Source organism: Dendrobates tinctorius, unplaced genomic scaffold (genome assembly GCF_039654945.1).
Source record: "Dendrobates tinctorius isolate UK_male_01 unplaced genomic scaffold, ASM3965494v1 ptg000151l, whole genome shotgun sequence".
In the NCBI taxonomy this organism is placed as follows: domain Eukaryota; kingdom Metazoa; phylum Chordata; class Amphibia; order Anura; family Dendrobatidae; genus Dendrobates; species Dendrobates tinctorius.
In genome coordinates this window covers 11964411-11986580 of record NW_027361818.1, presented here as the reverse complement: position 1 = coordinate 11986580, position 22170 = coordinate 11964411, and the positions used below count along the sequence as shown (strand labels likewise).

Here is a 22170-nt window from a genome sequence, read left to right as displayed (position 1 = left end):
TAAGTCACACAAATTTATGACAAGTAAACTAAGAGTGAAACTGACCTATGAATGAAAAGAGCAAAAAAACTAAAACATAGAGTATCTTATGATATTCAGCTGGGGCGCCCTGAATTTACAGTTTTAGGATCACATTAGGATTACTTTATTACTATCTGACTGGCTCAACAGAATAAATACTGGGGGAAAAAATAAGTATTTGATACACTGCTGACTTTGCAAGTTTTCCCACCTACAAAGAATGGAGAGGTCTGTAATATTTATCGTAGGTCACTTCACCTGTGAGAGACAGAATCTAAAACTAAAATCCAGAAAATCACATTGTAGGATTTTTACATAATTAAATTTCATTTTATTGGAAAGAATAAGTATTTGATCACCGACCAACCAGCAAGAATTCTGTCTCTCACAGAACTTGTCAAAGAAATGGTTAATCTTAGTTTCTATAGACCAGAAAAATAACTGAAAAACAACTTCTAACCCATGACACTATTTTAATTGTTATCATCTGTCTACGTGGTTAGAAATTCTGCCAAGTGGTCAGTTCCAAAATTCTCTCTTTTCTTAGAATAATGTCTAAAATGTCAAGGCCAAGTATTTTGGCCTGTTAGTATTACCGGATGCAGTTCCATGAATTGTTAAATTGATATCAAGGAAGTGCCATATTCCCATCATCCCCAATTAAACACATAATATATCATTTTGTCATATCTGTTATATAACTGTTGTTTTTGCCAACCATCCACCATTTCGCAATTGTTACATAATATTACGGAAATTGTCTATATTTGTCTATTTCCTCTTTTATGATCCTATAAAAGAAGTACCCATCTTAATAAAGGAGAGAGATTAACTGGAAAGACAAGCCTCCTGTGTCTTTTTCTTTCGTCTCCATTCCTAGGATCCTAGGTAAGAGAAGCTCTAAATGAGCTTTACCCGAGGTTGGTGATTAGAGAAAAAATCCCGGCGCTGACAAACTTGGAGGCCCCAGCGAGATTGAATTCCCCTTTAACTATCAATTTGGACTGAAAAGGATTGCCTTGCTCTGTCGGGGGAGAACAGAAAGGAGACCCGGGTACGTGAGCCATTTTGGCTCGCATCCTTTCTTGTCTCCCTAAGACAGGGTAGGTAGGTCAGTCTGTCTGGATCTTTGAATGGGAATCCCCTCGGGTAACAAAAATTAAGGTTTGTTTTATTTTTTTTATTTTAAGTTTTTTTTAATTTTTTTGCTTGTTTTGTTTCTTTTGTTCCTTGGCTTTAATCTTTTGTTTCTTGGCTTTAATGTAGTTTGTATTGTTTGTGGTTGTATATTTGTATTTGTTTATCTGTCTAAAAATACTAACCATCCTAACATTCTAATTTTGTGTACTTGATATTGTATTGCCAGTACAAGACCGGGCAACAGATCAGAAGTGCTGCTAAAAATTTTCTTATGAATGATCTTAAATCTTGAAAGGGGTGTGAGTTGAATGGGTGTTATATGTAGAAGGCAGAACTGAAAATAGAAAGTAATGTTATGTTATACATGTTCCACCCTTCTCACTTTGATTACTATTCTGGTTTTTCTTTGGTTGGTGGATTATGTTATTATGTGTTTTTGTTGCTCGGCTAGTTGCTAAGTAGTAGAAAGAATAAGCAAGTAGTAAAAGGATAAGAATTGGTTGATAAATGTCCTGTGATCAGTGTGTTCAAAGTATAGTTATAAAGAGTTTGCAGACAGATGCGACCCCACGTTACTGGAAGACTGAGGGGAAAATCACTGGAGGAGTTGGCTGGTGGGCTGCCATAACCTGGCTTGGATCTGTGAGAGTGTATATTTTGACTATAAATATTCATTTTAGAGTGCCTCGAGATACCCCGGTCAATTGTGAGATAGCAGAGATATTGCGAAGATTTGGAAGTACAGGAGCCAGTTACTGTCCGGTGGCTTTGAGACACTTTGAAATGAATACTAGTTTGTGAAGTGTACGTGTTACTTGTACATGCCGTGTGAAAGTTGTTTGTGTTCAGTTACGATTTGTCAAAAAAGGGTGAGAAGATTAAGGTCTGATTGGTTTTTGGAAAGAGTACATTTAACGCCAGTTGTTCCTCATCAGTACAGAAGAGCAAATAAATTGTACCGAGTATTTTCCTGTCATATAGTGCCACACCCTCATGCATTATTGAAAAGTTGGTCATATATCTTAGAGACTAGATGGTACATGCCAAGGTGGCAAGATATAGTCTCACATGAATACTATTTTGATCTCTCTGAAATAGACTCAGGAATAGATTTGACATGCTCAGAGTCTAGTGAAAACTCAGGATCTGATTCTGATGTATAAGGAATATGTAGGGCTTGCTTTTGCAATAATATTGTTTGTAGCAACTTATAGTTACCTGTTCTACAAGGTGTGTAGTAAAATCAGGGCAGAACAGAAAGTACAAGTTCAGCTTGTTACTTTAAAAGCAGAGACTGCTGGACATCATAATCGACCAGTGGGATCCTGCTAGATATCGGAACTGAAGACAGGAGTAGCTGACCGTGACGGTTTCCGATATAGATAGTCAGAACTGAAGATAGGAGTAGCCAACCTTGACAGTTTCTGAAATAGACAGACAGAGCTGAAGATAGGAGGTGGCTGACCTTGACAGGTTCTGATTTAGATAGCTTTTTGCTATGGGCACTAAGTTTACCAGGCTAGGACGAAACCCAGATCCAAGATATAAAATGAGGGATCTGGTGCGCTTGGAACATGGGCAAAAAGCGGTTAAAAATGCTACAAAAATTTTAAAGCAAGCAGGGATGCCAGAAAATGGCTGCTTAGACATTGAGAGATGGAGACGGTTTAGCAAAGAGCATGATAAATGGATCGAGAGGCATGGTTATGAGGAACAAGTGGCTGCTTGGATGAGAACGGCTGAGCAGCATGATCCATATTTTAATACTGATAATGATGATGACGAGAGTGAGTTTGCCCAGAATAGAAGAGGGAGAAATACAACAGCGCAGGGACAAGCAACAGCCCCTCCTTTACAACGACAGCCTGTGTCCACGGCTCCCTCCGCCCCTTTGAGTGAGATAGAAGAAATCTCAGTCAGTGATTCGAAAGTTACAAGTAGTTGTAGCCCTATAAGGGAAAGAATCATTAGTGGAAAGGACATAGAATCTATGTCCACTGAAGCAGCGACGGCTAGTACTGTGCCTTATTTTTCTTCACCATCATTTTTGTCTCCACCAGATTTTCATATGTCAGGACTCCGTTCTGGTCAGATACCAGTGATTTATCAGACACCAGGGACCCCATTTATTCAGTATGTGGGGGAGAGAATGATTCCTCCTGCATCTCCAATGCAGAGGCAAAAGAGCCCCTTTACTTTTGAATCTTCTCCTCCTACATATTCGGTTACAAATCAATACCCTGCACTTCCAAGGGAATCCCTAGATAATTTTTCCACCCCAATAAAAAGTTCTGGACAGGGAGGACGGGAGGTTTCAGGGGGAAGTAGGGATGATTTTAGATTGCAAATGACACCCAGTCCCTCTCAAGGTAGTTCACAGGTGGCTAAGCTAAAGTTGATTAGGGAAAATAATGAGTGGAAATGTGAGGACGAACACCAGCAAAGGGAGGATACTCAGGGTTATTCAAATAGAGCTATGAGATCCCTTACTTGGATTTGTAATAGGTGTAATAAGCCACAGGAGAAAGGGAAGATAGAATGTGATTTTTGCAGTAGGGCTGAGAGAAAAGCCACAGTCAGCAGCTTCCCTGTGATAACTCAGACTACGAGCAGACCAACAGATGACGGAGAGGATGAGGGAAAAGTAGATACCACTACGTGGTATAAGCCATGGAGTAGATCTGAACAGTTAGCCATGGCAACCAGCTTCCCCGATCCCTACAAGAATCCCTTAGGATTCTATAGAGCAGTAGAAGGGGTAGCTGATAATTATGACGCAGCCTGGAATGATCTGGAACCACTGTGTCGAATATCGGCTGGAGTGCCTTTGCTTGAGAAGGTGAGGGCAGTCCCGGCAGATGTTAATACGATACGTGAAGTTCCAGAAGATAAGAAAACTAGAGAATCAGGGCGACAGTTTATAGCAAGGTTACACGTAGTAGCCAAGCAGCTAACAGAAGAGTTGACCTCAGGGTTGCCTGAAGTATTTCAAGAACCAGATGAACCTATTGACAAATTCCATGCAAGGTGTGCAGCAGCGTTCACAGACCATGACTATGACCTGAAAAATCCTAGGGAAGCTAGGTTTCTGAAAAGCATGTTTATAACTGGATTAAGAGAGGACTTGAGAGCTGAAGTGATGAAAGTAAGACCTGAATGTGTATTTGCTACCTTGGAGAATTCTCTTCCTGTATTCCGGGGGATAGAAGCCCAAATTAATAATCGCAAAGTAAAAAAACAGCAGAAGCCGGTGCCTGTCATGGTAAATATACCTCCTGATGCCTTTAATAATGCTGTCAGAACTGCGGTCCAAGCATCAGGCATACATAACAGAGCTGCGGGAGGAGACAGAAAAAGGAGAGATGGGGTAATAGACCCAGAGGAGTGCAGACGGAGAGGGCTTTGCTATGAATGTGGCCAGAGAGGGCACCTCAAAAGGAATTGTTTCAGGAATAGAACAACTAACCCAGAGCAGACTCGTGTTTCACTGGTAGCAACTGATGAGGCAGGAAATTTGTCAGATTAGGAACTTGGCAGCCCCCAATATGATTCTGTAATAGTGGTTCCCCCTAGGGATGGTCCAAGGGCCACAACCCAATTACAACTTCCCAATGGGAAGCAATTGAAATGTTTAATTGATACGGGGGCGAGCCGTACTATTATAAGAAAACAAGATATGCCACAACGATTCATGACAGGGAAAACGGTACAGGGAATAGGAGCAGAGGGAGTGGTTCATCCTTTGTATGAGACAGAACCTATGAATGTACGAATAGCTCAAACTACTGACTTATGTGCCCAATTGTTAGTATCAGAAAAATGCCCCCTGAATTTGATAGGAGCTGATATTTTAAATGCTGTCAATGCAATCATTAAATTTGGAAAAAAGGGAATTACTGTTTCAGGCCCTTTATCGGAAGAAGCCCTATTCCTGGTGATGTCCATGATGTGGTTAGAAGAACAGGAAAAACAACAGGTTGGGCAAGATGAGGAGATACTGCAGATGCTTGAGCAAATACCAGCTGCACTATGGGTAAAAGATAAAACAGATGAGGGTTTGTTAAAAATAACACCTGTTTCTATTAAGTTGAAACCAGGAGCTGTACCAGTACGGATCCGACAATACCCGCTGAGTAAAGAACAAACTGAGGCTATTTCTGCACAGGTATCCACCTATCTGAAGGCAGGTATACTAAAGGAGAAAAAATCCATTTTTAATACACCTCTTTTTCCGATAAAGAAGAAGCAGACTGTGGCAGGGCAACCTGCGGTGTACCGGATGGTACATGATTTAAGGGAAATTAACAAACTAATGATAGTGGACATACCTATTGTGCCAAATCCTCATACCTTGTTGAATCAGATTCCAAGTAATGCAAAATGTTTTACTGTTATTGATCTAAGCAATGCCTTTTTCTCGGTGCCAATTGATGAAGAAAGCCAAATGCTGTTTGCTTTTACACATGCTGGCAAGCAGTACTGTTGGACACGACTGCCTCAAGGGGGAGCTACTTCCCCTTCTGTATTTTCTGAGGCAATGGCAGGAATCCTTCTTTCTTGGCACCCTGAAAGGGAAGATGTGCAGTTGATACAGTACGTGGATGATTTGCTTCTTTGTACCCCAGATAGGCAAGTGTGTCTAAAGGAAACTGCTTCATTACTGATATTCTTGTATCATGAAGGATGCAAGGTGTCAAAAGACAAATTACAGATAGCGAAGGAAAAGGTCATTTTCTTGGGACATTGCATTTCATTCCAATTAAAACATATAACTTTACAGAGGAAAAAGGCCATAAGCCAAGCCATTGAGCCTACCTCAAATACTGCACTGAGAACATTTTTGGGATTGATTGGTTACTGCAGAGAATGGATTCCTGCTGCATCACAAATGATGCCGCCTCTCTTTGACGTGTTATCCGCATGTAATAAAGGGCAGCCATACCAGCTGACTGCGGAAGCCAAAGAGGGGTTCCAAAACCTGAAGGAGGCCATTGTCTCTGCACCGGCCCTAGGAATCCCAAACTATGCCCTGCCTTTCCGTTTGTACTGTCATGAATCAGGGGGACATGCTAAAGGGGTGCTTACACAACAACATGGAGGGAAGCATCGCCCCCTAGGATATTATTCAGCCAAACTTGACACAGTAGCACAGGGAGCACCAACATGCATCAGAGCAGTCGCAGCTTGTGCAATGCTGAAGGAAAAAGTTGCAGACTTGGTGCTAGATAATCCCTTGGAAATTCTGGTACCACACTCTGTGCAGGAGCTACTGCTCCAGGCAAGGACAAAACATTTGTCCATGAATAGGTTAACAAAGTATGAAGTGGCTCTGCTTACACCCCTGAATGTGACTATAAGAAGGTGTACAGTTCTGAACCCCGCTACTTTGCTGCCAGACACTGATGATTCAGAAATAATTGAAGCTCAGCATGACTGCTTTGAGCTTATGGAGGCGGAAACACAACCACTTGCCAATGTGCAAGAGACACCAATTTCTAATGCAGACTTAGAGTTGTACGTAGACGGATCACGGTATTATCAAAATGGTGTACCTCACACAGGATATGCCATTGTAGATCAGCATGAGGTGGTGAAGAGTGAAGCACTGCCAGCCGAAATGTCTGCACAGGAAGCTGAACTGAAAGCGCTCGCTGAGGCGTGTGTAATCGCTGAACATTTGACAGCAAATATCTTCACAGATAGCCGCTATGCATTTGGCATATGCCATGATTATGGTCCCATATGGAAGAGCAGAAAGTTTGTTGGTTCCTCTGGTAAGCCCATTAAAAATGCAGAATTGGTGGCCCAGCTCCTTAGAGCATTGGAGCTGCCTAAGAAAGTTGCTGTAGTAAAAGTGCAAGCTCACACAAAGGAGCGCACTAAGGAAGCTGAAGGTAATAACCGAGCTGATATTGCAGCCAAGGCTGCTGCTTTATTCCCTCTTCCCGCAGGAACATACACTGTACAGGTGTCGGGGGAGGTGGATCTACAATTACTTCAGAACCTGCAAGATCAGGCCTCTGCACCAGAAAAGGAGGGATGGCAAAGGCACTCAGGTGCGAAGGAAGAAGATGGATTGTGGAGAGCGGATGATAGGTATTGTTTGCCCAGGGCATTGTACCCTATGGTGTGCTCCCTCTCCCACGGAATAACCCATCAATCCAAGGATGGAATGGTAAGTCAGGTAAAAGCAAGTTGGGTCGCACCAGGGGAAGAGTCTTGAGGAGATCATTTGCATATTCCCAGTGCCTTCTGGGATAAGTGAAGAGTCTCCGCGAGCTCAACGATCACTGGGTTTTGGCCGTTGCAGCTGAAAAGAGGAAATCGGAGAAACCAGGGGAAGAGTCTTGAGGAGATCATTTGCATATTCCCAGTGCCTTCTGGGATAAGTGAAGAGTCTCCGCGAGCTCAACGATCACTGGGTTTTGGCCGTTGCAGCTGAAAAGAGGAAATCGGAGAAACCAGGGGAAGAGTCTTGAGGAGATCATTTGCATATTCCCAGTGCCTTCTGGGATAAGTGAAGAGTCTCCGCGAGCTCAACGATCACTGGGTTTTGGCCGTTGCAGCTGAAAAGAGGAAATCGGAGAAACCAGGGGAAGAGTCTTGAGGAGATCATTTGCATATTCCCAGTGCCTTCTGGGATAAGTGAAGAGTCTCCGCGAGCTCAACGATCACTGGGTTTTGGCCGTTGCAGCTGAAAAGAGGAAATCGGAGAAACCGCGCGCCGGTCGGCGCGCGAATTTTGGCTCATCTTTCATCTTTTTAAGAAATCTCAAGATGGAAGAGGCCAGGAGCCATTTGGTGAGCTGCATTTCTTGCTACATGTTCACAGATTTACCAGTGGAAAAGCCAAACTTCACATGCCACAAATGCAAGCTTGTGACCCTGTTGGAGGAAAAGTTGCAAAATCTCGAAGAGAGGTTAGCTACGTTGAAGATCATTAAGGAAGGTGAAGAGTTCTTGGACAGAGCAGAATTATCTCTTCATGTTACAGAAAGAGAAGAAATTCGAAGTGCACCTGAAGAAACAGAGGAATGGAGACATGTGACCCAGAGAAGCAGGAGGATCAGGAGGCAGTCAGCACCCATACTGCTCAGAAACCAGTACCAGGCTCTCACGCAGGAAAACGATGAAGAAATACATCAGGATAAGACTTTGCCAACAAACAGCAACCTTGTACGCCTTCAGAGTCCTCCTGGATGGAGAAAGAAGAATGTTGTGAAGAAGAAACGGAGAGTGGTGGTCATGGGGGATTCCCTGTTGAGAGGAACAGAGGCCGCTATCTGCAGACCGGATATAACTTCAAGAGAAATGTGCTGTCTTCCAGGTGCAAAAATTAAAGATGTGTCTGACAGGATATCAGGACTCTTCAGACCTACAGATGACTACCCATTCCTGCTACTACATGTGGGGACAAATGACACCGCAAGAAACGACCTGGAAACCATCTGCAGAGACTTTGAAGACTTAGGCAAGAAAGTGAAAGAACTGGGAGCGCAGGTGGTCTTCTCTTCCATCCTCCCAGTGGATGGCCATGGAACAAGGAGGTGGAATAAGATTCTGCAGGTGAACAACTGGCTACGTCGATGGTGCCGTCAGCAACGATTTGGATTTCTGGATCACGGAGTGAACTACTTATACGATGGACTACTTGCTAGAGATGGGGTGCACCTTACGAAGACTGGAAAGCAGGTATTTGGAAGTCGCCTTGCTACACTTGTAAGGAGAGCTTTAAACTAGAACAACATGGGAAGGGAAGCAAAAGACCAGAAAAAGCCATACACCTGACAAATGCTATTGAGAACTCTGCTATTAGAAGTGGAAAGGAAGAACAAAGACGAAAGAATCTAATTAAAAAAAATATTGGAGAAAGAGAAACCAATCACAAACTAAAATGTTTCTATACTAATGCACAAAGCATGGGCAACAAACAAGGAGAATTGGAACTACTAACACAGGAAAAGAAATATGATGTCATTGGAATCACTGAAACTTGGTGGGACAATACACATGATTGGAATACAAGACTAGAAGGATACAACTTATTTGCAAGAAACAGACTTGATAAACGAGGAGGGGGTGTCGCATTGTATGTTAGAAATGCGTATATCTGCACAGAGATTGAAGCTTCAGAGACTGGGAGTTCTGTGGAAACTGTTTGGGTAAGAATACAAGGACAGAACAATGGAAAGGACACCATTGTAGGCATTTACTACAGGCCGCCTGTGCAAGCTGAAGATATGGATGAACTCTTTATGCATCAAATGGCCAAGTTCTCCAAAAAATATGACATAGTTGTCATGGGAGATTTCAACTATCCAGACATTTGTTGGGAATCTCTCTCAGGCAAAACTAACAGGTCAAGGAAATTCTTATCCTCTCTTGCTGACAACTTTATCTTCCAAAAGGTAAAGGAGAAAACAAGGGGAACTGCTACCTTGGATCTAATCCTTATAAACAGGGAGGAAATGGTTGAGGAGGTAAAAGTGGCTGGGACCCTAGGAGGTAGCGACCATGCTATTTTAGAATTTTGGATAACTAGAGGCGGAAGACCTGTGAAGACTCAGACGTCAAGGTTAGATTTCAGAAAGGCAGATTTTAAGGGATTCAGAAAGAGAATTGGAGGGATCCAATGGCTGGATATCCTTAAAGACAAAAATGTCCAGGAAGGATGGGAAATCTTGAAAAATGAAATTCTCAAAGCACAGTTGTTAACAATTCCGAAAAGAGGGAAGAATAGGAAGCATTTAAGGAAACCAGGATGGATGAACACAGAACTTAAGCACATGCTAAAAAGGAAGCAAAAAATGTTTATAAAATGGAAAGAAGGAGGCATATCTAAAGAAGAATATAATGCTGTCTGCAGAACCTGCAAGGCACAAATCAGATTAGCTAAAGCTGAAGATGAATTGAGGCTTGCAAGAGATGTCAAAAGCAATAATAAAGGATTTTGGGGATATGTCAAAAGTAAAAGAAAAGTCAAAGATGCTATAGGATTTTTACAGGATGAAAATGATGAAATGGTAAGACAGGATGTTGAGAAGGCTGAACTTTTAAATTCCTATTTTGCATCTGTTTTCTCTCAGAAAGGAAATGTAACATCAACTGTTCTTCACTGTCCTATTAAGGGAATAGAAGAATCCAGGATATCTATAAACAGAAAGATAGTGAGGAAACACTTAGCTAGCCTAAATGAATTCAAGTCTCCAGGTCCAGATGAATTACACCCCAGAGTACTGAAGGAGATAGCAGAAGAAATTTTTGAACCCCTCTCCATAATCTTTGAAAATTCTTGGAGAACAGGAGAAGTGCCAGAAGACTGGAGAAGAGCAAATGTTGTTCCTATCTTCAAAAAGGGGAAGAAGGTGGACCCAGGCAACTATAGGCCGGTGAGTCTGACTTCTATACCAGGAAAGATCTTTGAACAAATTATTAAACAACATGTATGTCAATACCTGGATAAGAATGAAGTGATTAAACAGAGTCAGCATGGGTTTGTAACTAATAAGTCATGTCAGACTAATTTAATTTCCTTCTATGATGGTATTACTGATTGGGTGGATCAAGGAAATGCTGTAGATATAGTATATCTTGACTTCAGCAAAGCATTTGACAAAGTCTCTCATACAATCCTTATTGAAAAAATGACTAAGTATGGAATGGACAAGGCAACTGTTAGGTGGATTCATAACTGGCTTAGTGATCGGACCCAAAGAGTGGTCGTAAATGGCTGCACATCCAGTTGGAAGAATGTCTCAAGTGGGGTACCACAGGGCTCTGTCCTGGGCCCTGTATTGTTCAACATCTTTATCAACGATTTAGATGAAGGAATTGAGGGTAAACTGATTAAATTTGCTGATGACACAAAGCTAGGAGGGATAGCTAATACTAGAGAAGAGAGAGAGAGGATTCAAAAAGATTTAAATAAACTGGAGAAGTGGGCAGCAACTAACAGAATGGTTTTTAACAGGGAGAAATGCAAAGTACTACATCTGGGCAATAAAAATGAAAAAAGCATATATAGAATGGGAGGAATAGGGCTAAGTGACAGCACATGTGAAAAAGACTTGGGTATACTAATAGATCACAGACTGAATATGAGTCAACAGTGTGATGCAGCAGCAAAAAAGGCAAATGCAATTCTAGGATGTATTAACAGAAGCATACAGTCTAGATCACGTGAAGTAATTATTTCCCTCTACTCCTCTTTGGTCAGACCTCATCTGGAATATTGTGTCCAATTTTGGGCACCACATTTTAAAAAAGACATCAACAAACTGGAGCAAGTTCAGAAAAGAGCGACCAGAATGGTGACCGGTCTGCAAACCCTGTCTTATGAGGAAAGGTTGCAGGATTTGGGAATGTTTAGTTTGCAAAAGAGAAGACTGAGAGGAGACTTAATAGCTGTCTACAAATATCTAAAGGGCTGTCACATTGTAGAAGGATCAACTTTATTCTCATTTGCACAAGGAAAGACTAGAAGCAATGGGATGAAACTGAATGGGAGGAGACACAGATTAGATATTAGAAAAAACTTTTTGACAGTTAGAGTGATCAATGAGTGGAACAGGCTGCCACGAGAAGTGGTGAGTTCTCCTTCAATGGAAGTCTTCAAACAGAGGCTGGACAGACATCTAACTGGGATGATTTAGCGAATCCTGCTTTGAGCAGGGGGTTGGACCAGATGGCCCAGGAGGTCCCTTCCAACTCTACGATTCTATGATTCTAGGGTTCCATTATGCTGCTGCAAAATTCGTGCAGGGATGTGTAATCTGCGCATGCCACAATGTGGGAAAAACAGTAAAGGTGCCACTAAAGTGCACCCCGAGGCCATTGTACCCTTTTCAGCGACTGCAGATTGATTTCATTCAGCTTCCAAGGGTAGGCAACTATGAATACGTGCTGGTATGTGTGGATCTTTTCTCAAATTGGCCAGAAGCATGGCCTTGTGCTCATGCAAATGCACGTACTGTGGTTAAAAAGTTGATATCAGAAGTTGTTTGCAGATTTGGAGTACCAGAGGTAATCGAAAGTGACCGAGGTAGTCACTTTACTTCACAGGTGTGCCAAGGAATCACTCGAGCCTTAGGGATAGAACAATCTTTCCATACTCCCTATCACCCTCAGAGTAGTGGCAGGGTGGAAAGGTTAAATGGTACACTGAAATTGAAAATTCAAAAGGCAATGGCAGAGACAGGTAAACCATGGACTGAGTGTCTTCCCATTGCGTTGTACACTGCTAGGGTAACTCCCAACCGAAAGACAAGTTTAAGTCCATATGAAGTGTTGTTTGGGAGCCCTCCCAAGACAGGATTGTACTTTCCCCAGCAGATGCAGGCCTCTCATTCAAATATGACGGCCTATGTAGGCGCGTTACAGCAGGTGTTACAGCAAATTCATGCGCGTGTTTTCAGTTCCCTTCCAGATCCGTCCTCCTTATCAGGCTCACATGATCTTAAGCCTGGAGATTGGGTGGTGACACGAAAGCATCTAAGGAAAAGTCTGGATCCTCGCTTTGAAGGACCCTACCAGGTCCAGCTGACCACGCCTACATCTGTTATACTGGAGGGAAAAACCACCTGGATTCACGCTTCTCACTGCAAGAAGTTCCACAGAAACTAAGAAGGATGGAATTTGGGAAGTACTATCCATTCTTGGTCCTCACTGTGATGTCGTCTATGCAATGTAAAAAAGATAATGATGTTTTTGAACCATGGGATAGTGATGTATCAAAACAGTGGGCTAATAAATTTGTCCAGTACCATAGCTATATTGCCCAGGTCCGAAATTTATCCAATTGTTGGATTTGTTCTCATGCCCCCATTGCTGCAAAAACTATGCCATATTTTGTAACTCCACTAACAGAGGAGGAGCTGTTCAGGGGAGGGTGTTGGGAAATGTGGGCCCTTAATCTGGCTGAACAACAGAGTCAGACTTCTGCTGCCTTGCCTATTACAGGTTGGACAATGCAGCCATGGTTTCAAATAAATCTCACTAGGAGACAGGAACCTGTAGATAAACGACCGATCAATCTATTCGAATTTAAGGAATATGATGGAAACTGGGGAAACAAGGCTACTGATAAAAATTATATAGGGAAAGTGCCCGATCAGGAGCTAAAACTTAGCTTTGCAGTAAAAACTCCCTTTTCTCTGGGAGATAAACAAATTTGCAGTGACCAGGTGTGTTTGGAACGATTCCTACATGATACTAATTGGACAAGGAATCATTCATTCCTTTATGGCAATACAACACAGTGCACTGCAAGAGAGGCGGTTCATGTAGATGAAGAAACCAGAGAAGGTCAGTATGGAGATGGAGCAGCTGAAATGTCTATAAGCCTCAATACAGAACCGGAATGCCAACCATTACGATATTATAGGGCAGTTACTACAGATTTAGATGATTCCTGGTGCCTTTATACTGACACTACCCGGTTGGTTTCAATAGCGATAGCTTTCCTTAATGAATTTCAGTTTGAATTACCAAAAGGAGTTTATGTAGTCTGTGGAAGTAATGCATATAGATGGATTCCAAAAGGAGCTGAAGGTGCATGTACACTAGCTAAATTAGAGCCAGCCACCTGGGTATGGAATGAGAATGACTTTCCTTATAAAAATGTTCCTGGTCACATGATAGCGAAACGCAGTGCACCCTCACCCCAGCCACCTAAGCATCTAATGCATACCCCATGGTACCTTAAGACAGGGATGGTTCTTACTGGTCCTTTGGGAGTTATGTTCGGAACTTTAAGAAATGCACAGATGATAGAAGAATTGGGTGATATTTTTGATAATGTGACAGAGTATCTATTTGATGCCATTAATGTAGAATCTGCTTATATGAGACAGCTCATAGTTATAACTAATCAACATTCTATGGTGCTTGACTATCTTACGGCATCTCAAGGGGGATTCTGTCAGGTAGTAGGACCCGCATGCTGTCACTATATCGATCCATCTGGATTGATGAGAGTTACTCATGATATAGAACAAGCCAGGCTGATCAAGGAAGGAATACGAAAGGTTAATGCCTTAGAAGATTTGCCCTTTCCTGAATGGCTCGCATGGTTAAATCCTTTAAATCTGTTTAAGGGGATAGGTGGATGGATATCAGGAATAATTCATTTTTTTAATTCAAGCAGTTTTTGTAATATTGGTTATTGCTGTAATGATAAGACTATTTGTTTTGCTCATAAAGAAAATTCTTGGTTCTAATTGTAAATGTTTTCCAGGTAAAGGTAGTGCCAAAATTGAGGCCAATTCAGGAATCAATCAGACACAAGTGATGACAACCTTTATAACCACTGTTCAGCGTAAATGTATATTCTGCAACAAGCAAACGTCAGTGGACTTGGCTGATTGTATGCATTGTGGAAAACCACTGGTCTGAACAAAGATAAAGAGAAGAACTTCAGGAAGAACTACAACGATGAAGATTACATGCATTATGGACTTCAAATGATTAAATGATTAACAATTACCAATATAAAATATATATATACATATTAATATATCAAAATATATGTTACAATATATTACCATAATTATGAATTTACTATGTCTCGTTAACACGTTACTCACAAAATAGACCTAACTTCCCTCAATAAAATCTGTATTCCTCTGAGATAGGGCAATAAGTAGAACAGAGGTAGGGAAAGAAGGTCTGATTTCCAGGTATAACCTGAATGGATACGCAGCAGGACTGGTATCCCATGATATACATAGGGCAAGCCGTGTATTTTGTGAAGTAGGGTTATCTTGCAGGCCTTGGATAAAGGCAAGGATAGATAGAGGTAGGTAGACAGAATGATAAAAAGAGGGGAGTTGTCAAAGAAATGGTTAATCTTAGTTTCTATAGACCAGAAAAATAACTGAAAAACAACTTGTAACCCATGACACTATTTTAATTGTTATCATCTGTCTACGTGGTTAGAAATTCTGCCAAGTGGTCAGTTCCAAAATTCTCTCTTTTCTTAGAATAATGTCTAAAATGTCAAGGCCAAGTATTCTGGCCTATTAGTATTACCGGATGCAGTTCCATGAATTGTTAAATTGATATCAAGGAAGTGCCATATTCCCATCATCCCCAATTAAACACATAATATATCATTTTGTCATATCTGTTATATAACTGTTGTTTTTGCCAACTATCCACCATTTCGCAATTGTTACATAATATTACGGAAATTGTCTATATTTGTCTATTTCCTCTTTTATGATCCTATAAAAGAAGTACCCATCTTAATAAAGGAGAGAGATTAACTGGAAAGACAAGCCTCCTGTGTCTTTTTCTTTCGTCTCCATTCCTAGGATCCTAGGTAAGAGAAGCTCTAAATGAGCTTTACCCGAGGTTGGTGATTAGAGAAAAAAATCCCGGCGCTGACAAACTGTTATTTTTTTACTTCAAGAAGCCTCCTATTCTGCAATTATTTCCTGGATTATTTGCACCTTTTTGAACTCGTTACCTGTATAAAAGACACCAGTCCTCAAACTCAATCAATAACACTCCAACTTCTCCACCATGGCCAAGAGCAAAGAGCTGTCTAAGAACACCAGGGACAACATTTTAGACCTGCACAAAGCTGGGATGGGCTACAGAACATTAGGCAAGCAGCTTGGGTGAGTAGGCAACAACTGTTGGCATAAATATTAGAAAATGAAAGAAACACAAGATGACCGTCAGTCTTGTTCATTCTGTGGCTTCATGCAAGACCTTGCCTCATGGGTTAAGAATGATTCCGATGAAGGTCAGGAATCAGCCCAGAGCTACATGGGAGGACCTGATCGATGACCTGAAGAGAGCTGGGACCACAGTCTCAAACATTGCCATTAGTAGCACATTATGCCGCCATGGATTAAACGCCTGCAGGCCATGCAAGGTCCACTTGCTCACACCAGCACATGTCCTCGCCCATTTGAAGTTCGCCAATAACCAACTGGATAATCCAGAGAAGCATGGGAGAAAGTCATGCGGTCAGATGAGAGCAAAATAGAACTTTTTGGTATCTACTCCACTCGCCATGTTTGGATGAAGAAAAAGGATGAGTACAACCCCAAGAACACCATCCCAACTGTGAGGCATGGTGGGGGAAACATCATATTTAGGTAGTGCTTTTCTACAAAGGGGACAGGATGACTGCACTGTATTGAAGAGAGAATGGATAGGGTCATGTATCACAAGATTTTGGCAAACAACCTCCTGCCCTCAGTAAGAGCATTGAAGATGGGTCATGGCTGGCTCTTACAGCATGACAATGGGCCAAAACACACAGGCAGGGCAACTAAAGAGCAGCATTTCAAGGTCCTGGAGTGGCCTAGCCAGTCTCCAGACCTGATCCCAATTGAAAATCTTTCGAGGGAGCTGAAACTCAATGTTACCCAGCGACAGCCCCAAAACCTGAAAGATCTGGAGAAGATCTGTATGGAGGAGGGGGCCAAAATCCCTGCTGCAGTGTGTACAAACTTGCTCAAGACGAACAGGAAACATCTGACCAATGTAATTACAAACAAAGGTTTCTGGACCAAATATTAAGTTCTGTTTTTTTTATTGTATCAAATACTTATTTCATGCAATAAAAGGGGGCAGTGCTCTCCTCATGATTGACAGCTTAGACCAGCAGCATAACTGGACTGAACGCCCTCAGAAGCTGCTAGCTGAGACTCCTCTTCCTTTACCGCATGGCGGCCGCTCAGTGGCACTGAAGCTGAACGGATCTTCCAGCGACTCAGCAGCTCTTGTATAGAAATGGACTGGCAGATCCTCACTCCTTGACTATGAAATTGTCCCACTCCTGGTAGACTACAGAGGTGGCTGAGACCTTTAGGGAACCAGCAGCGACCAATATCATTAAAAGCCCTCAGTTGTTGAGAATGGAGGGAATTTTCAATAAGAAGCCACTTGTAAACTTTCCTGTGTTTACTTCTTATTAATATACATTTCAGAAGCTCCAGAAAAGAGTTATTGTAAATTATAACACTATGCCGCTATTTTACCTTCGTCTTTAAATATAATTTCTTGCACCTGCAATAAATACGTGATAAATAATTACATGGATTACTCCAATCTAATATTCGTACAAGACAAATGGTGGACTTCTGGGTCCAGAGATTTCTGACCTTTGTAAGGTTTTCCAGTTCGCGGGGCACAGAGGCTGTGGATGGAGCGGGCATATTATGGAAGGGGTCAGCAGACTGCCATTGGGGTTGGGATTGGGTTTGGACAGGAGGAGATTCATAGTCTGTAAAATGCAAAAAGAAAAGTCTTAAAAAGAGAAGTGACAAACATGCATAGCGTGTAATAAGAGCAAGGAATAGTCCCAACGTATCACCACTGAACTTGTGGCTTCTTCAGAGGTTCTCCAAGGCTGACATCTCTGTCTAATACGACATACATCCATTTGCTCCTAGTAGGCAAAACCACTTTTTTGTATCATTCTGTCACCAGGCTATTATCTGATCTGATATGGGAGCAGCAGACTCTGATTCCAGTTATGTGTCACTTACTTTACTGAATGCTTCAAGTTTTGATTTATTAGCTTTTTCAGCTGCAGCTCTCTGAATGCTGAGCTCTGTATAACCCTGACCACACAGCTGACTGCCAATTATCTTTGAATATTGTGCATAGGCAGAAAATTCCAAATGGTTTTGGGGGCATGGTTGACCCACCTGGGAGCAGGCTTTCTAGACCTCTAGTGATAATTTTCTGCAGATGAAACATTGATTTTATTAAAAGTACATCAAGCAGCACAATAAGTGACACATCACTGGAATCAGGACTTCTGCCTCTATATCATGCTGTTCTCACATTAGGTAGCAAAAACCTCATGACAAATCCCCTTTAACCAAGATGAGCAACTTCCATTTTAATAGATATCATAATGTTAACTTACCGCTTGTCATTGCGGCTTGTCAGTGCTCAGCAGCTTCTACCTTGTGAAATAAAGGGATCAGTTTAGAGAAAAATGTAATATACAGATCGATACAGAGATGCATTTTCATGTAGCTGATTGGAGGGATTGCTGAAAGGTGGTCCCCCACAAACAGAATATTCATGGCCTATCCTAAGGGTGCCGTCACACTAAACGATGCACCGGCGAGCCCAACAATGATACGACCTTGTCAGGATCGCTGGTGCATCGCTACATGATTGCTGGGGAATGAATGGAGCAGCCGGAGCCTGCACAGTAACTAGCGGTGACGTCACCGCTCATCACTGTGTCAGCGCTCTGCTCCATTCATTCCCCAGTCACTTACAGTCTGGAGCCGTTGTAATAGCAGCGTTCCGGCTGTAAATGTATTAACCCCCGCGATGGATTTACGCCGTGGGACGTGACTGAGCGCCGGACAGGTAATTATAGATTTGTTTTATTATTTTCCCTTTTTTTTGCAGAAGATCGAGGGCTTCGCTAAAGGAATTACCTGTATAATAAAGATTGTAAAAATGTGTTTGTTGTATTACTTCATTAAAATAATTTATTCTTATTGTGTGTGTTTATTTAACCCTTTCTTTACTGTAGGATTAGTAATGGATCGTTGTCTTATTGACACCTCTCCATTACTAATCCGGGCTTAATGGCACCTTATAATAGAAAGGTGCCATTAACCCCTTTTTACCCCACTTGCCACCACTAAAGGACAGTGGGAAGAACCGGGCAAAGCTCCAGATTAGGCGCATCTAACAGATGCGCCTTTTCTGGGCAGCTGGGGGCTGCTGTTTTTAGCCTGGGGGGCCAAGATCAATTGCCCCTTACCAGCCTAAGAATAGCAGCCCTCAGCTGTCGGCTTTAGTCAGGTTGGTTGTCAAAAATAAGGGGGACCCCACACCGTTTTTTAAAATTATTTATTTAAATAATAAAAAAAACAACCTGGGGACCCCTCTATTCTTCACAACCAACCTGGCTGAAGCCGACAGCTGAGGGTCGCAGCCCCCAGCTGTAAGTTTCATCTGGTTGGTTATGAAAAGGAGGGGAAATCCCATGTCGGGATTTTATTCATTCTTCTCTCCTGCTGGCAGGGCAGGAGAGCAGAATCACAGCCGCGGTCAGCACCAGCCGCCGGGAACAGCGCTGGTATCTAAGGTACACAGCGGGTAACTAAGTGATGCGCGCGCTTAGCTACCTGATATTTACATTGGATACCAGCTCCCAGCGTCGCTGATCGTTGGTCTCCCGCTGTCACACGCAGCGATGCGCGCTGGCCAGCAGGAGACCAACGATCAAAAAATGGCCCAGGACATTCCTGCATGATCAGCGATACCCGGCAGGGGGGGGGTGGTGGCTGATGCCTGTCACACACAGCGATATCGCTGGTGAAATCGCTGTGACGTCACAAAATCAGTGATCTCGCTAGCGATCTCGCTGTGTGTGACGGGGCTTTTAGAATAAGACATGAACAAGACCCCAAAAGAGAAACATGAACTTGGGTCTGGTATAGTCATAATGGACAGAGTCATTACTGAATCATAGCAGTGTAATATACCAGCGAGAAGACGACTGGGTGTCTAACCGCCTTATTGAGACTGAGTAAAGAAAGGAAAAAAGGAAAAATCTTCTTTATAAAAGTATAAAATAAAACTTTAAAGTAAAAAAAATGATTTTTTTCTAATTGCATAGTGTGTAATATAGTTATAGCCTATATTATAAGATGTTCACAACAATGTTCCTACTGTTTAAACCACATAAAGAAAGAAAACAATATGACAGAATTCCTGTTTTTTTAATACATTACTTCAAAAAGCGAAATAAAAAGTCATCAAATAAACACACGTAGACCAAAATTACGTCATTAGTGACTGCAGCTTTTCAGTTAGGCCGGTTTCACATTTGCACTTAACATGCTGCGTTCGGCGCACACGAGCGCACCTTCAAAAGTGCGCAGCGCATGGCCAGCGCACGATCTACACACCCTATGCTAAAGATAGGGTGCGCAGATCACAAGCGTCCATGTGCGCTAGTAGGCGGCGATGACCGGATGGGGCAGGCAGGGAGCCGGCAGGGGGCAGGGCTTAGCGGCGGCCGTGCGCAGGCCGTCGCAGCGCCATAAAGCGCAAATGTGAAACCGGCCTTACTGAGCAGAAACAGTAAAACAAAATAACAATATAAATTTGGAATCATTTGAAGTGCATTAATCTGCATAAACGTTATCATTTATAATATGCGGTAAAATAAGAGTAAAAAAATAATACTAATAATAATTGCAGAATTGCTTCTATTAGTTCATCTGGTCTTACATAAAAGGAATGAAAAGCAATCAGACATAAGTCACTTGTCCCATTGTGCAATGGTGAATCTTATACTCCCTGACAATTCCCTTGCAGACAAACGCCAACAGCGGAGTAATGAAGATTATTGCCCCTGCTAATGTACCATGATCTCTACCCAGATTGTGCCAGTCGCACAACTGCTGGACAAATGTTAGGCATTTAAAGTGGAAAATAGCAGAGAGCTGCAGCATGGACTTGCAATGATGAGATCACCCAGGTGCTGGCCTTTCACCCACCCTCCCTCCCTCCTTTTAAATCTCTCCCTACTAAATCCCCACCTAACAAACAAAAACAAGTAATCTTGACAGTCTTCAGCTCTTTAAAGAGCTTTTTGGTAATAAATAGTGCTCACTATAACCTCCTATCACTCTCCCTACGCTGAAACTACGCTCTCCCTACTTTGTTTCCTACTGCAATGTGCACAAGATGGCGCCGGCTGCCTTTAAACAGTCCCTATGATGCTGGAAGGCTAGCCAATGCCACACCAAAGATGACGCTGGCATTACTGTGATTGGCAAGCCAGCCCTGCATGTTCATTGGCTGAAAATAAAGCGCCAAACATGCTGGGCCGGTCACTCAAATATACCGAGGCAAATACCTAATTACTTGAATAGTCTGAATACTGTACTATTCATGTGATTAGCAGAAAGTGCTGAATGTATTCGCTCATCACTAATTGACATGTTATTTATGCTACATGGTAAAGGCTGTAAAATCACAATCCAAGAAAACAACTTGGCATTGCTGTTTTTCTTTCCATTTCAAAACCGCAAAAACTTTATCTCATTTTTTAAAGTATACTTTTCAAAGAAAAAGTTTTAAATTCTATAAGTAAAACGAAGCTCAATGTTCTCCCTTATGGGGCTTTCTGCTAATTTGGCACCTTGAGAGCTGGGCAACTATGACATGCCACAAATAACACATCTGTGACGACACAGCATTTTATCTTAATTAACCAGACATCTATTTTCAGTAAATAGACTGTTATCTATATGTTGACTTTTGAATTTGTGTGCTTTTTTCATTGGTTGGTCAAGAGTCTGAAATGTTGACTCTTCTTGTAGGTTAATTTCATATTTGTATATTTATGAATGGTTAATATTTACCTCTTATATCAGCTCCTTCAGTTTATTGTACTGTTTTCTTTGCAAAACAGGGACGCGGGGTCACTGAGCAATGATATTTGCTGACATGGTTATTATACATTATACCAGGCCATGTAGTTTGTTGACTTGCAAACATTGAAGAATAAACAATAATTAAACAATGTGAGTTAATCTCATTACCCCTTCCGCTTGACCTGTGAATAATGGCTTGAAAAACAGTTGTGAACTATAAAAAGGTGATATGCCTCTGTAATAAGATACATGCAGACATCCAGAGATCCAAAGAACCAGAGTCCCTTTACAAATGCACAGCCAGGAACACTCTACAAAACAGCTGTAAAAGCACCATGGTTCCATCAGGAGGGACACAGAGTTGACATTCTACAGTATGCCAGCTTAGGGGACCACTGCCCCGCCTGAAATAATACAGATCTGCTCCATTGACCATCCCTGAACCCATAGATACGTTTGGAGTAGTCAGGATTTGGACCAACCGGTTGCCTGAGCCCCTTGGATATGTGTGGAAAAAACAGGAATGGGACCCACTGGTCACCTGTCTCCATGCATATGTTTGAGATGCCAGGTTGTGACACTCAAGTCACCTGGCCTTGTACATCAATGGACTGTCAGCTTCCTAAGC

The 22170-nt window shown here is 42.1% G+C and overlaps 1 protein-coding gene across 2 annotated transcripts in view; it reads right to left on the bottom strand.

Moving 5' to 3' along the window:
* Window positions 1–22170, bottom strand: part of LOC141050256 (uncharacterized) — a 34443-nt gene that overhangs the window by 7653 nt on the left and 4620 nt on the right. Inside the window, exons 2-4 of one of the 2 annotated variants that reach the window (XM_073547132.1) lie at window positions 18053–18092; window positions 17280–17401; window positions 17157–17184 (exon numbers count right to left, since the gene is read on the bottom strand). In XM_073547132.1, the coding sequence (XP_073403233.1) occupies window positions 17157–17184; window positions 17280–17401; window positions 18053–18062 (160 nt within the window). In that variant the 5' untranslated portion in view covers window positions 18063–18092. The remainder of the gene's footprint in view (window positions 1–17156; window positions 17185–17279; window positions 17402–18052; window positions 18093–22170) is intronic. The other variant, XM_073547133.1, reaches the window with a different exon arrangement.